Source organism: Mytilus trossulus, chromosome 3 (assembly GCF_036588685.1).
Source record: "Mytilus trossulus isolate FHL-02 chromosome 3, PNRI_Mtr1.1.1.hap1, whole genome shotgun sequence".
NCBI lineage: Eukaryota > Metazoa > Mollusca > Bivalvia > Mytilida > Mytilidae > Mytilus > Mytilus trossulus.
Window position 1 is genome coordinate 62,601,080 of NC_086375.1, and position 12,838 is coordinate 62,613,917.

The 12,838-nt window shown below is 31.4% G+C and overlaps 1 protein-coding gene across 1 annotated transcript in view; it reads right to left on the reverse strand.

Annotated features, from left to right (window-relative positions):
* Window positions 1–12,838, reverse strand: part of LOC134712053 (anaphase-promoting complex subunit 1-like) — a 78,203-nt gene that overhangs the window by 59,575 nt on the left and 5,790 nt on the right. The window contains exons 7-22 of the mRNA XM_063573189.1: window positions 11,379–11,458; window positions 9,953–10,098; window positions 9,391–9,629; window positions 8,819–9,037; window positions 8,304–8,402; window positions 7,982–8,072; window positions 6,934–6,999; window positions 6,174–6,326; window positions 5,718–5,834; window positions 5,121–5,181; window positions 4,673–4,860; window positions 4,297–4,371; window positions 3,544–3,735; window positions 2,862–2,932; window positions 2,320–2,411; window positions 425–573 (exon numbers count right to left, since the gene is read on the reverse strand). Of these exons, the coding sequence (XP_063429259.1) occupies window positions 425–573; window positions 2,320–2,411; window positions 2,862–2,932; window positions 3,544–3,735; window positions 4,297–4,371; window positions 4,673–4,860; window positions 5,121–5,181; window positions 5,718–5,834; window positions 6,174–6,326; window positions 6,934–6,999; window positions 7,982–8,072; window positions 8,304–8,402; window positions 8,819–9,037; window positions 9,391–9,629; window positions 9,953–10,098; window positions 11,379–11,458 (2,038 nt within the window). The remainder of the gene's footprint in view (window positions 1–424; window positions 574–2,319; window positions 2,412–2,861; window positions 2,933–3,543; window positions 3,736–4,296; window positions 4,372–4,672; window positions 4,861–5,120; window positions 5,182–5,717; window positions 5,835–6,173; window positions 6,327–6,933; window positions 7,000–7,981; window positions 8,073–8,303; window positions 8,403–8,818; window positions 9,038–9,390; window positions 9,630–9,952; window positions 10,099–11,378; window positions 11,459–12,838) is intronic.

A 12,838-nucleotide genomic window follows, 5' to 3' on the forward strand; every position in this document is an offset into this window, starting at 1 on the left:
AACCATTATAGGTTAAAGTACGGCCTTCAACACGGAGCCTTGGCTCACACCGAACAACAAGCTATAAAGGGCCCCAAAATTACTAGTGTAAAACCATTCAAACGGGAAAACCAACGGTCTAAAATCTTGATTTTCCACGGTTTTCATCAAATTCTAAGTATGTTTCCACCATGGAAATAACGATGGAAAACTGCATAAATTCTGCATTTTTCAGCGTTTTTGCAAAAATGGTTCTTATGAATGACTACAGTTAAATTGGGTCGTCATCAGATAAAAATCTTTATGTTTTTCGTTTACATTTCTTGACCCAATTTATTTCCAAACATTATGTGCCACTCTGAAAAAGTTATCAAACATTTTACTTTCTTGTGCAAAAACTGGGCCTAATGCCCCTACTCCTTTAAAATATTGTATGTGTACTCACTGAGATAACATTCCTGATATTGTTACACACTGCTGGTATAAAGGGAAATAATCCAGGATCTTCATTCCTCATGTGTTTCAACACCCACTGGTAAACTGATGGTACATGTTCACTGTAAATACCGGGGTACTGCATCTTTGTTAAATTCTCTGAAGACAAAATATACTAAAAATCAATCATGCTCATATTGGCATACATAAAACTTAAACAGTTCCTTCATTTGGACTAATACAATCTTCAATCAGCTTCATAAAGCAGAAATAAATGAGGTGTGCTGATGAGGTTACTACAAAAAATAACTAGTGATTCCATAATAAACAAACCTGACATTGTGAAAACACATCTTAAGAGTGTTATAACAATTATAATGGTCATAAGAATGCAGTAAAAAGATATGGCTGAATGTAATATCAAACACCAATAGTGGCAGGATAAGGTTGTAAATTTACCACCTAAAATTTTCACCATTTTTTATTAATCTGAAATTATATCCATATCACTAGTTTTTAATTGAGGTAACTGGAGGTAAGAGTTATTTCCAACTATTGCTATGATGGAGGCCAATGTGCACAAATTCACTCGTAAATCGGCTAAATTCAAACGGTTATACTGACAGCTAGATTTAGAATTTGTTTTAACTAAATAATCATTGTCTGTTTAAGCCTTGTATGTGTCAAAACTAAGGTCTAGTAGAGATCTCTTATCAGACTTGTGCTTGTAAATGTTATAATTTGGTTAGTCAAATAAGAGAGCCAACCAATTCGTCCTCTAACATGAATTCCAAGGGAAATAACTCTCACTCAAATTATGTCATACTGAAAAATATCTACTCAGGTGAACACTGTTGTGATAGTGAAAAAATGTTTTGATCTTACCCCCAAATATTAAAATAACGTATGAAGACTGGTGTCTAAAACTATACCTACCACTGTTTATCTGACTAATGTCATCAATCTGTTGACTAAAACTATACCTACCACTGTTTATCTGACTAATGTCATCAATCTGTTGACTAAAACTATACCTACCACCGTTTATCTGACTAATGTCATCAATCTGTTGACTAAAACTATACCTACCACCGTTTATCTGACTAATGTCATCAATCTGTTGACTAAAACTATACCTACCACTGTTTATCTGACTAATGTCATCAATCTGTTGACTAAAACTATACCTACCACCGTTTATCTGACTAATGTCATCAATCTGTTGACTAAAACTATACCTACCACCGTTTATCTGACTTATGTCATCAATCTGTTGACTAAAACTATACCTACCACCGTTTATCTGACTAATGTCATCAATCTGTTGACTAAAACTATACCTACCACCGTTTATCTGACTAATGTCATCAATCTGTTGACTAAAACTATACCTACCACCGTTTATCTGACTAATGTCATCAATCTGTTGACTAAAACTATACCTACCACCGTTTATCTGACTAATGTCATCAATCTGTTAACTAAAACTATACCTATCACTGTTTATCTGACTAATGTCATCAATCTGTTGACTAAAACTATACCTACCACCGTTTATCTGACTAATGTCATCAATCTGTTGACTAAAACTATACCTACCACTGTTTATCTGACTAATGTCATCAATCTGTTGACTTAAACTATACCTACCACTGTTTATCTGACTAATGTCATCAATCTGTTGACTAAAACTATACCTACCACTGTTTATCTGACTAATGTCATCAATCTGTTGACTAAAACTATACCTACCACTGTTTATCTGACTAATGTCATCAATCTGTTGACTAAAACTATACCTACCACCGTTTATCTGACTAATGTCATCAATCTGTTGACTAAAACTATACCTACCACTGTTTATCTGACTAATGTCATCAATCTGTTGACTAAAACTATACCTACCACTGTTTATCTGACTAATGTCATCAATCTGTTGAAACAAATGTGGATAATCTCTACAGTAATAATCTGTGTAGTTAGAGCACTTCAAATCACTAAAATAAAAGAAAACATGTTTTTCTTTTATGAGTCTTCATATCGATATGTTTGAAAATGTTGTTATTTGTTTTTCCATAGCATACAAGGAAGTAATATAAATACAGAACTATAACAGGTATTTCAAAAATTGGCTATACCATGTATTTCTAAGATATCTAAACACAATATTAGAGGTGGGATAGGAGGGGTCCTGATCCCGAAATCCCGGGCTTAAAAAAACGAAATCCCGAGGTCCCTAATTCAAATAAAGTAAATCCCGACGTCCTGAAATTCGAAAACAAGAGTTCCCGGACCCCGAAAGGGTCAATCCCGAAATCCCGAGCTTAAAAACAGCCAATCCCGGAGTCCCGATAAAGGTCCTATCCCCCCTCATATTACAGTTTCCTTGACAAATCAGTCAGGTAACATTTAGTTTCAACACTAGTATAAAGAATATAACTATTTACCTGGCTATCTGCAACAAGATGGGAGCTAACTTAGAAAGTTCATCTGTCAGTAAAATGTTCAACTTCATATCCTGGTCAAAAAATCAACTTAAACAATCAGAATTCAACATGATATTTTGTATGATTTCCATAGCAGAAAAATTTCCACATGTATCAAATTTAACATGATATTTTGTATGATTTCCATAGCAGAAACATTTCCTAATGTATCAAATTTTAAGATGAACATACTTCTACATCGTTTGGTTGCTAATACATACTTAAATATGAACAAAAGCTTTTAAGTTTCATTAAACAGAGTAAAATATCAACTTCTTTTTATTTTGAACATTGATTTAAATTGTAAATATATTGTATATTGATCTGTTTATATATTGCTTCAACCTAAAACATCATCAGCACAATATTACATATATCATTGATTTCCAGCAGTGTATAACTTCTTGAAATTACCATTTATACACTTCATAAATAATTTACAGTAAATCTAACAAAACTCTATTCCGACATGTGTCATTTACAGGACATGAAAACATCCAAAAGTAAACCTTATATCATATATACTTGATAATCAGCAATATAATTGGCTATTTTGTCTTTCACAGAATTCAATTACTGTTATATACGGAAAACATATTTTTTGTGTCATACATTAATGATAAAGAATAAGAAACTAGCTTACCTCATAAACCAAATGTAAAGCCATCAATATAGATGGTATGTGTGCAAATAATTGTGCAGATGTATTGATGCCACAAGGCTTAGAGTAAGATGTGGCATCAGGTAATGAGCTTGCATGACTTAGACCCAGTGATGATTCCATGGTGGCATTCATAAATTCATTGTGGTCAGAATTTATCAAACATTCCCAGTCCTGTAAAATACATTGTAATTTTGAATATCTTTCTGATAAGTATCTTCTTTTAACATGTGAAATTAACATTTGTCCTCTTTATACATGCTTTTATTTTGATATCAAAATTTATGTCTTTTACTATATATAAAAGAAAATAATCATGAATATGGTATAAAAGTTTTAGAAATAACTTTTTGTTATCATTGCCTTATTTACATTCATAATAATATAACTGTAGCATTTTTACATTTCTTACAGCAAAAAACATCCTAAGTTGTTCCTTCAAATTATTTTACTGCTTACTATAGAATAGATATACAATTTCCTGGTGTTATTTTTAACTTTTGTATGTAATTCATTTACATTCATAATAATATAACTGTAGCATTTTTACATTTCTTACAGCAAAAAACATCCTAAGTTGTTCCTTCAAATTATTTTACTGCTTACTATAGAATAGATATACAATTTCCTGGTGTTATTTTTAACTTTTGTATATAATTCAAAATATGTACAAATTTCAATCATGCACTGGGGATTTCAACTTTTAAGTATGAACAGTTTATTCAGACAACTTACCTCTTCACAACCTTGATCAGATTGTTTTGGTTTCTTTTGAGCAACAACTGGTGACATAGAAACATCAAGATCTTGCTGTAAAGATATGAAAAAAAATGTGAGTCATTCAAATGCATATATAAATGCCACTTTTATAATTTTATTTTAACCATATTGTTTTCAATTATATATAGATAAATGATATCTTATAATGATAAATCCTACCAAAAACTTCAGAATTTAAAGTGGTTTAAAAAATTCTGTAGTGTCAAAGGTATCTCAATAAGAACTTATAATTGCAACTTTCAAATAATAGTTGATATGTAATTTATTCAATCTTAAAATTTGCTTCTAGGAATGAATTTGAAGACATTTCAACATCATGAATCCATAGTACCTGACTTGTCAAGGCTAATCTTGTAGTATCATAGCCCATTAGATTGAGAAGGCATCTTGTAAACAAGGCCCATTCAGACTGGTTCCCAAGGCCACCTGGAGTATTTCTTGCTGTATACCATTTACCAAGTAACAAGATGGCTAAGTCTTTTGGTAACATGTGTTTCAGTCCATTCAGACAAGCTTCAACTGCAAATTTAAGATTACCATATTAATGAGATATTTGAACTTGTTAAGTTTAACTAGAAATTTATACCCATTCTTCATTTTACGATAATTTCAAGATAGCTAATTATTTATATCCCTACTTGTAATCAATAAGAATATAATAGGTATTCAACAATTGATGCAACATTAAGATTATCAGGTATGCACTTTAAAGTAAAAGAGCCTTTATGATACTTAGATTGAGAACTTCTGTTATAATCTACGGTGTAAAACATACTTACTGCCTGGTGAATTAGTCTGGTTAGGCATAGCAGCTCTACAGAGGTGACCATTCATTAATTCCTGAAACATAGTAATAGCTATATCATTCTACATAATATTTTATACGTATCTAGAAGTAGTAGATAACTAATGTTTTGCATTATCTTGAAAACCTTGCAAAATGTGTAAAATTATAAACTTAATGTATTTCAAGTTTAATCCACATTCAATCCAGATATAGTTTATAATTTTTTCTTTATGGGTTTAACATTTATGTTCACTTTTGTTTTGATAAAAATCCCAAAGCTTTAAGTACAGAAATATCTTGAAAACATTCATTACAATATTAGTGTAAACATATTTTATTAATTAAATTCAGGTAAAGTAACGTACACAAATAGGCATTTACATATACAGGTGAAATAATTAATAGGACCCAGAAACTAGCTGTTAGCTTATATTAATCTGTTTCCTACATTAGAATATTGATGAGGGGATAAATAGACATAAAAAACTGACACCATTATTACTATCCTATACCATTAATTGCTTGGGAAGTATAGAATGCTTACACATTGTTTAATTTTACAGTAATATTCCGTGTCTTTAATACTTACAATAGTAAACTTGACTCCAACATTATCCCTGAGACCTTGAACAAACCCAGTTGGAACTGGACAATCCTCAAAGTTAGCTGACTCGTCTGCATCAGATACGGGAGAAATATGGTTCAGCTGTAATCATAAAATAACATGTCAAAACATGGAAAGTTGATGGTGCCATGATGTTCACCACTTTTAATAAGCTTACAAGTTATTCATAATAAGGATATATTTAAATACATGATCCATCTCTATTGAAATCCTATGTTACATCTTGATATTTATTGGAATTGCATGGTCAATTATGGATAAAATTACAATCACTATTCTAGCATGGATAAAATTACAATCACTAGTCCAGCATGGTATTTATTGTAATCACTTGATCCATTAATGCCATAATTTCATTAACATGGTTAATTAAGGTACTGAGTAATCATTTATCAATGTGTTCAAATTGAAATATCCTACCTCTTCATCATCAAATCTAGCATCCATAGCACTAGGAGGTCTACTGGAGGTAAATATTCTACCTCTGGTAGGACTGTTAAGTGGTGTTACGGTTCTCAACATACTTATAGATCCTGTTCCTATAGGTAAAGTTGGTACATGGAGCCTGTTGATCTGTGTAAATATTGAAAAAAAATTAAGCATACATATACAGTTGTGTTGCTATAAACTTCCAAACTGAATTTCCTAAAAACAACCAAGGCAAAGTTTTCTCTGTATACATCCAGTTTCTGAGATTTGTCGTTCGTAGTTAAGTGATATGTAAATTTTTCATCTTAGACATCAAGCTAAATTGCAATTCAGACAGATTTTGGTATATCTATTGGCTTATTTGCTTATGAAGATAACAGATGACAGACATTAACTGTAAGCAATGGTTCTTGGGTGCCTTTCAAGACAGCTTAAGGTGGTACCTAACACTTTAACTAAAAATAATTTGGCTCGTTTAATTTTCTTAGAAATTATGACAAAGTATTTACTTTGACCCTTTGACAGAAATATAAAAATTTCAAAAAATTTGAACCAACCATTTTATCAGAAAATTACACTGGTTATATAGCAGTTTAACAAACACTTATTTTGATCATTGAGAAGCTTAATATTCCCTTATGAACACTATGTCATTAAAACGTTAAGCTGATTTTACAGAGTTATCTCCCTGTAGTGTTAGGTACCACCTTAACTAAAAAGAGCACAAAAATAAATGAGTTTCAGATCTTACCTTTGTGCTCCCACTATAAACCCATAATACATTTGTAGGGTCAATAACTATCAACAGATCTAAGGTCTGAAAAATAAAATACAATTTTATTTAATATATTTTTATAAATATCCAAAGCATTGTCAGAGGTTTTCTAATGAATTAAAAGCCTATATAAAAAAAGAAGAAAATATGTCTATGGGACACAGATGATGCCCCTGCTTGCATATAACGCTATAAAGGGCATAACTCCAGAATGGTTCAAGTGATGCCAACCAAATTCCTAATTAATCTGAGTTTTGTGGTTATCATAAGCATTGTGTATGAGTTTCATAAAATTTGGTGTTGATAAAGTCAGAATGAAACCATTTTTGGGATGTTTGAACGAACTGACAAGGGTAATACTTAATGCGCTTTTGGGAAACAAGTTTATATTGCAATTTATATTAATCCCTTTTCACTTTGTGGGTGCGAGTGCTGCCTTGTAGCAGCATTAGCCTACCCTTTTTCAAAATCTACAAGGGTGTCTTTTATGTGTAATAGATATGGCTCTTTCTAAACACAGTTTTAGTCATTTATGATCCCCTTCCAACGGACTATCATTGTTTCTCAAGACCATACTCGCAAATGGTGACAAGGGAGATTCAATTTTTGTTGCTTATTTGTGACACTAGATTGCTGTCTTATGCCTCGTTCACACAGACATTTAATTTGAATTGAATTCGAAATTGAATGCAAATCGAATTCGCTAATTGCATTCACACACTCTTCTTTTTTAATTCGAATTGATTCGAATTGGCTAATTTGAATTATCCAATTCGCATTAGAAATACGCTTTTGTTAGTACGTACTAAAAGGTAACCTCATTTGGACAGTAAAGCGAATTTGACGTGCATTGTAATTCGAATTAGAATGACGTTAGGAAGTAAAACGATTTGAACGTGAATTAAATTAATTCGAATTAGTTAATGCGAAACAAATTCGAATTACATGTGAACTTAGCATTATTAACATACACCCACATCTTCTTATGTTCAATTACATATTTACAGAAAATTTAAATACTTACCTCTACTGGCAAAGCATCTTTTGCCTGTATTACAGATACTGAACCAAAAATCAGCTGACTAAGGTCATTGCTTTCTTCAAACTTAACACATCTGTGATAAAAAATTAGGTTGCTGATGATGATATTTTTGTCAATAAATGACTAGATAATCTTAACTGGTTATTGTATTATTTATTTTACTTTAGAGATTGATAGTTGAATTTTCATACATTCAAAGTCAACATTAAGTTCATATAAACAAATAAAAGTGATCAAAACAACAAAACTACAAAATTTTCCAAAGGTAACACAATAAAAATCTGAGTTAAAAATGCCAGCCTACCTTAGTTGTTGTCTGTATGATATAAGATAGCACATATATTGTTGTCCACATAGATCTCTGGTCAGGAAGGCTTTGGATGACTTTCCTAAAGATCCATCTCTACAAATCATTATATGTAAGAATTCTTTAAAAATGATCTTTTATCCCTATAGAAATAATTTATTTACAAAAAAATTCTAGGAGCAATATTCCAATCAATTACATTTCTTTGCATTCAGTTATTTGTGATATTAAGACTTTTTTAAATGGCTGTTAAGTATTATTTACAGACATGTTATGCTTCTATTTGATATTTTTTACATTTGAAAACAAGCTTTTTTCCTGAATTATCATGGGGTGAGCAGACTATTGGTATCTGTAAAGATTTTCACTGATATAACGGTCATTGTAGTGTCTCAATTCTTTTATGTTTTTAATTTGGTAAACACTTACTTGAGACACTACTTTTTTTTTAATTTTGTCAGAAAAGTTAAGCATGCTGCTTACGCTTCAGATAGAAAAATTACAATGGTTACCTTATGGCTGGTGCAGGTTCTGTCCATAGATGTTCAAAGCATACTTCTGGTTTAAGTGGTTCTACCCATTCAGAGTAGCTCTCATTTATCAACGATACATTATAGGAACCTACAGGTGGTGTCCTGAAGAATCCAGCAGGACTTCTGGCTACACTGGGGGACGGAGACTGGAACCTGATCACTGAGGCTGTACCCACAACTGCTGGGGACTGAGCGCGACTGTCAAAATATGAGATCATTAGATATTTACAAGTTTTAACAAAATCTTTTGCACATGCATGTGTATAATTTAGTTTATGGTGTTTTCTTTCTCTTTGCTCTGGTCTTTTATTTTTTAAACATTTATTCTGAGTTAAATTACCAGTCTAGATTGAATTTTCCATTAAATTTGATGCATTCAAAATTCAAAACTACTTTTAATGTTACATAAGTTATTTGATTTTTTTCCAACTGTGCCACTTATACATCAAATTGTTTTACTAAAACAAGAGTTATAAAATTTAATATTGTTTGTTTTACAAGTAATATTATTTAATCAAAATATATTTTCATTTCTTTATGTAACCACAAACCTAACAGCAGCCATAGTATTAACAGCAGGACTCAGACTTTGGGATCTGATAAATCCACCACCAGGAGAACTGATTCTACCAGAGAAGTTTCTCATCGGAGATACACTTGGTGACTGGGCTGACAAATTACTGATGAAACGAGAATGATTACTTGCTGACAAATTTAGTCCAATTGAAGTGGTGTTACCAGGGGGCTGTAGGAAACTGGTCTCAAAAGTGGCACATACCGAACTGCACTCCTGTACATATATATTATTAAAATGAATCATAAAGAAATAAAATCATGATCTTGGACTCAACTCAGAGGTCAATGAGTATGCAAGAGTTTCTATATAGTAACATAATATATAATTTTAAATAAATTTCCAGAACATTTTGAACCAATTTTTACAAAGTTACAATGTAGTATCTGTTTCATATAAATTAAAACATGTAAATGCTGTGGAATTTTTCATTTGAGATCTATTTTTTTGTTAACTTATAGCATGGAATGGCTTTCTATATATTTAGGTGTAATTTACTTTGATTCAATAAACTAGTATCATGAACTATCATTTCTTACATCTGCTCTGGCTTTTCTGACCCTCCATACAGTATGTACTCCTATCATTGTATCATATGTAAATACTAGGGATGGTTCCACACTGGTAAACACTATGTGCTGAGTATTATCTGTTAAGTACGAAATCTTAGGGTAGCCACTTACACCTATAGAATATAAAAAAATATTTGTATAGTCTAATATACAAAATTATTGAAAATTGAGTAAAAGAACATAACAGGCTATTATTTGAACTTGGAATTATTTTTAATTATGGAATTTGCATAATTTCTTGTGCTTGAATTTTTTAAAATATTCCATGTTTATTCTGTACTTTGATGTTCTGTGCTGTGCACAAAACTTTCTATTACAAAGCAGATAGTACATTTTCAATATAATGTACTGTGCCGTGCACAACACTATCCATACAAAATACATTGTATGGAAAGTGTGATGAACCGCTCAAAACATTAAAATACCAAATAAACATGGAAATTAGTAAAAATTTCAAGCACAAGAAATAATGCAAATTCCATAATTTCAAGTTCAAATAATCAGTCCAACATCCATGCACAAGAAAGTGAAAATTTCATATCTTCTCTCAATTATAAAATGGTTGAGTAGTGCTATAAATCTGTCATTTCATACTGATAAGGCGACTGATATTATTACAACAAACAGATGTTTAAAACACAAAATTGTTAAACTTTTAAAGTTTAGGGAAAATGCACAGGCACTTATGGGGTTGACCCTCCCCTTTTTTCCTAATTTTTGGTGTTTAATTAAATTTTTATTGGAATTGTTCTTGATGTTGTTTATCCTGACTTTTAAGATTAATTTGAAAACCTAATTATTTTTAAATATGTTTTTTTTTAATATTTTGATCTTGCAATTTATTGGAAAAAAATTTTTTTGTAAAAAAATCAAAATCACATATATATAAGAAAAAAAAGATACATTTCTTGATTGGTATTGTGTATTTATTTTAATCTCTTCTTGTAATTGTCACCTATGAATTGAGAAAGAAACCATGTGGCATCTGTGAACTAACATAATATAATTGATGTGACAGTTTAATTTGAAAATATTGTGTTTTCTAAGTGGTGCAGGAGATAAGTTCACTTTCTATTCAACATCATTTTGATGCAAATTCTTGGGCTTAGTTTGAAGACTGTAATAGCCTGTTACATGCAGATTTATTTTAAAACTTAGGATAAATTCTACCATGCATCCACAAAAATAGTTAACAAAAGGATGATGATTTTTGTCTGATTTGTTTGTCTTATTTTCATATCTTTATGAGTATATTTCAAAAAGATGCATCTTCTTTTTTATATGTTGTCAGACATGAAAGACTTTAATCAACTTTATAAAAGTTAAATTATTTACTTTCTACAAAAGTCTTATTTTCACACTTGTTCAAATTTTTTATTCCGTTATAACATACCTGATGTTTTAGTAATAACAGGAGCTACTTCATCCAGTGGATGTAACATACTGAATACTGTCGTCTGATTGGGAGAGTTTCTGAAATAAAGTTACAAACTGAAGGAATCCATAAAAAAATCTAAATAATGCAATTTACTTGAAAAATATTGATAATATACTATCATTGTGCAATAAAATAAAATGATATTACCAACAGGAACCAGCAAGTCGTTATAGGGTCGGATAGATCAAACGCCAGTCATCTGCCATTCGGAGTTCCGCAAGGTTCAGTTCTCGGACCAAAACTGTATTGTCTTTTTTCGAGACCAATTGGAAATATATGCCGTCGTCATGGTTTCAAATTTCACTGCTATGCAGATGACACACAGGTCTACATGACAATAAAACTGCTCGATGACTGGAACAACTATGTTAAAAGACTTGAATTGTGTTTGGAAGAAATTGGCATTTGGATGTCAAACAATCTGTTGAAACTAAACCAAGATAAAACGGAACTGATCGTCTTTTCATCGAAACATCAGTCGAAGAACATGCCTGTTTTCCAACTTAAAGTAGGTGAAAATGTCATCAACAGTGTCACATCGGTACGTAATCTTGGTGTTTATTTTGACAGCCTTCTTACCATGTAAAAACAAGTTGCGTCTATCGTAAAATCATATAATTACCATCTGTGCAACATTGGACTAGTCCGACATTTCATCTCTACGGATGCTTGTAAAACCCTGGTTAATTCCCTTGTAACTTCCAGACTTGACTACGCAAATAGTCTACTCTTCGGCGTTAACAAGTGTCAAATTGAAAGGTTACAGAGAGTTCAGAACACTGGAGCCTGTCTTGTTACGAAAACTAGAAAAGAGAACACATTACACCTATTCTCGCTGGACTGCACTGGCTCCCTGTTGAATTCCGGCCAAAGTTCAAAATCCTTGTCTATACGTACACGGCACTGCAAAGAACTACCCTGGACTATATACAGGAACTATTACATCTCCAAACAACAACTAGGGCACTACGATCAGAGGGCAGCATTAGACTCGAACTGCCACATGTCCGAACAAAAACGTACGGTGAAAGACAATTTAATCGTGCTGCCGCTACCCTATGGAACAATCTACCTGTACAAATTCGTCACTCTAAATCTGTTTAGTGTTTTAAAAAACAATTGAAGACATATTTTTACAGACTTGCATTTAATAAGCTGTTATCTTAATTCTTATTCCTTTTATTTGAAAATGTGCTGTGATTTTTGTCTTTTTGTTTTCTTCGTACAATTTTTATTCTAGCAAAAGTTTTCATGACCATTTCAATTATTTATCACAATCTTTCTGCTAAATTTTTAATATATTTTCGCTTTCTATGTTTTAATTTACTTTTTTTGTACTTATCATTGATTTTAATTCTATTATTTTTCTATCATTATAATTATTTATGTTCATATATCTTTCATATATACGTTTT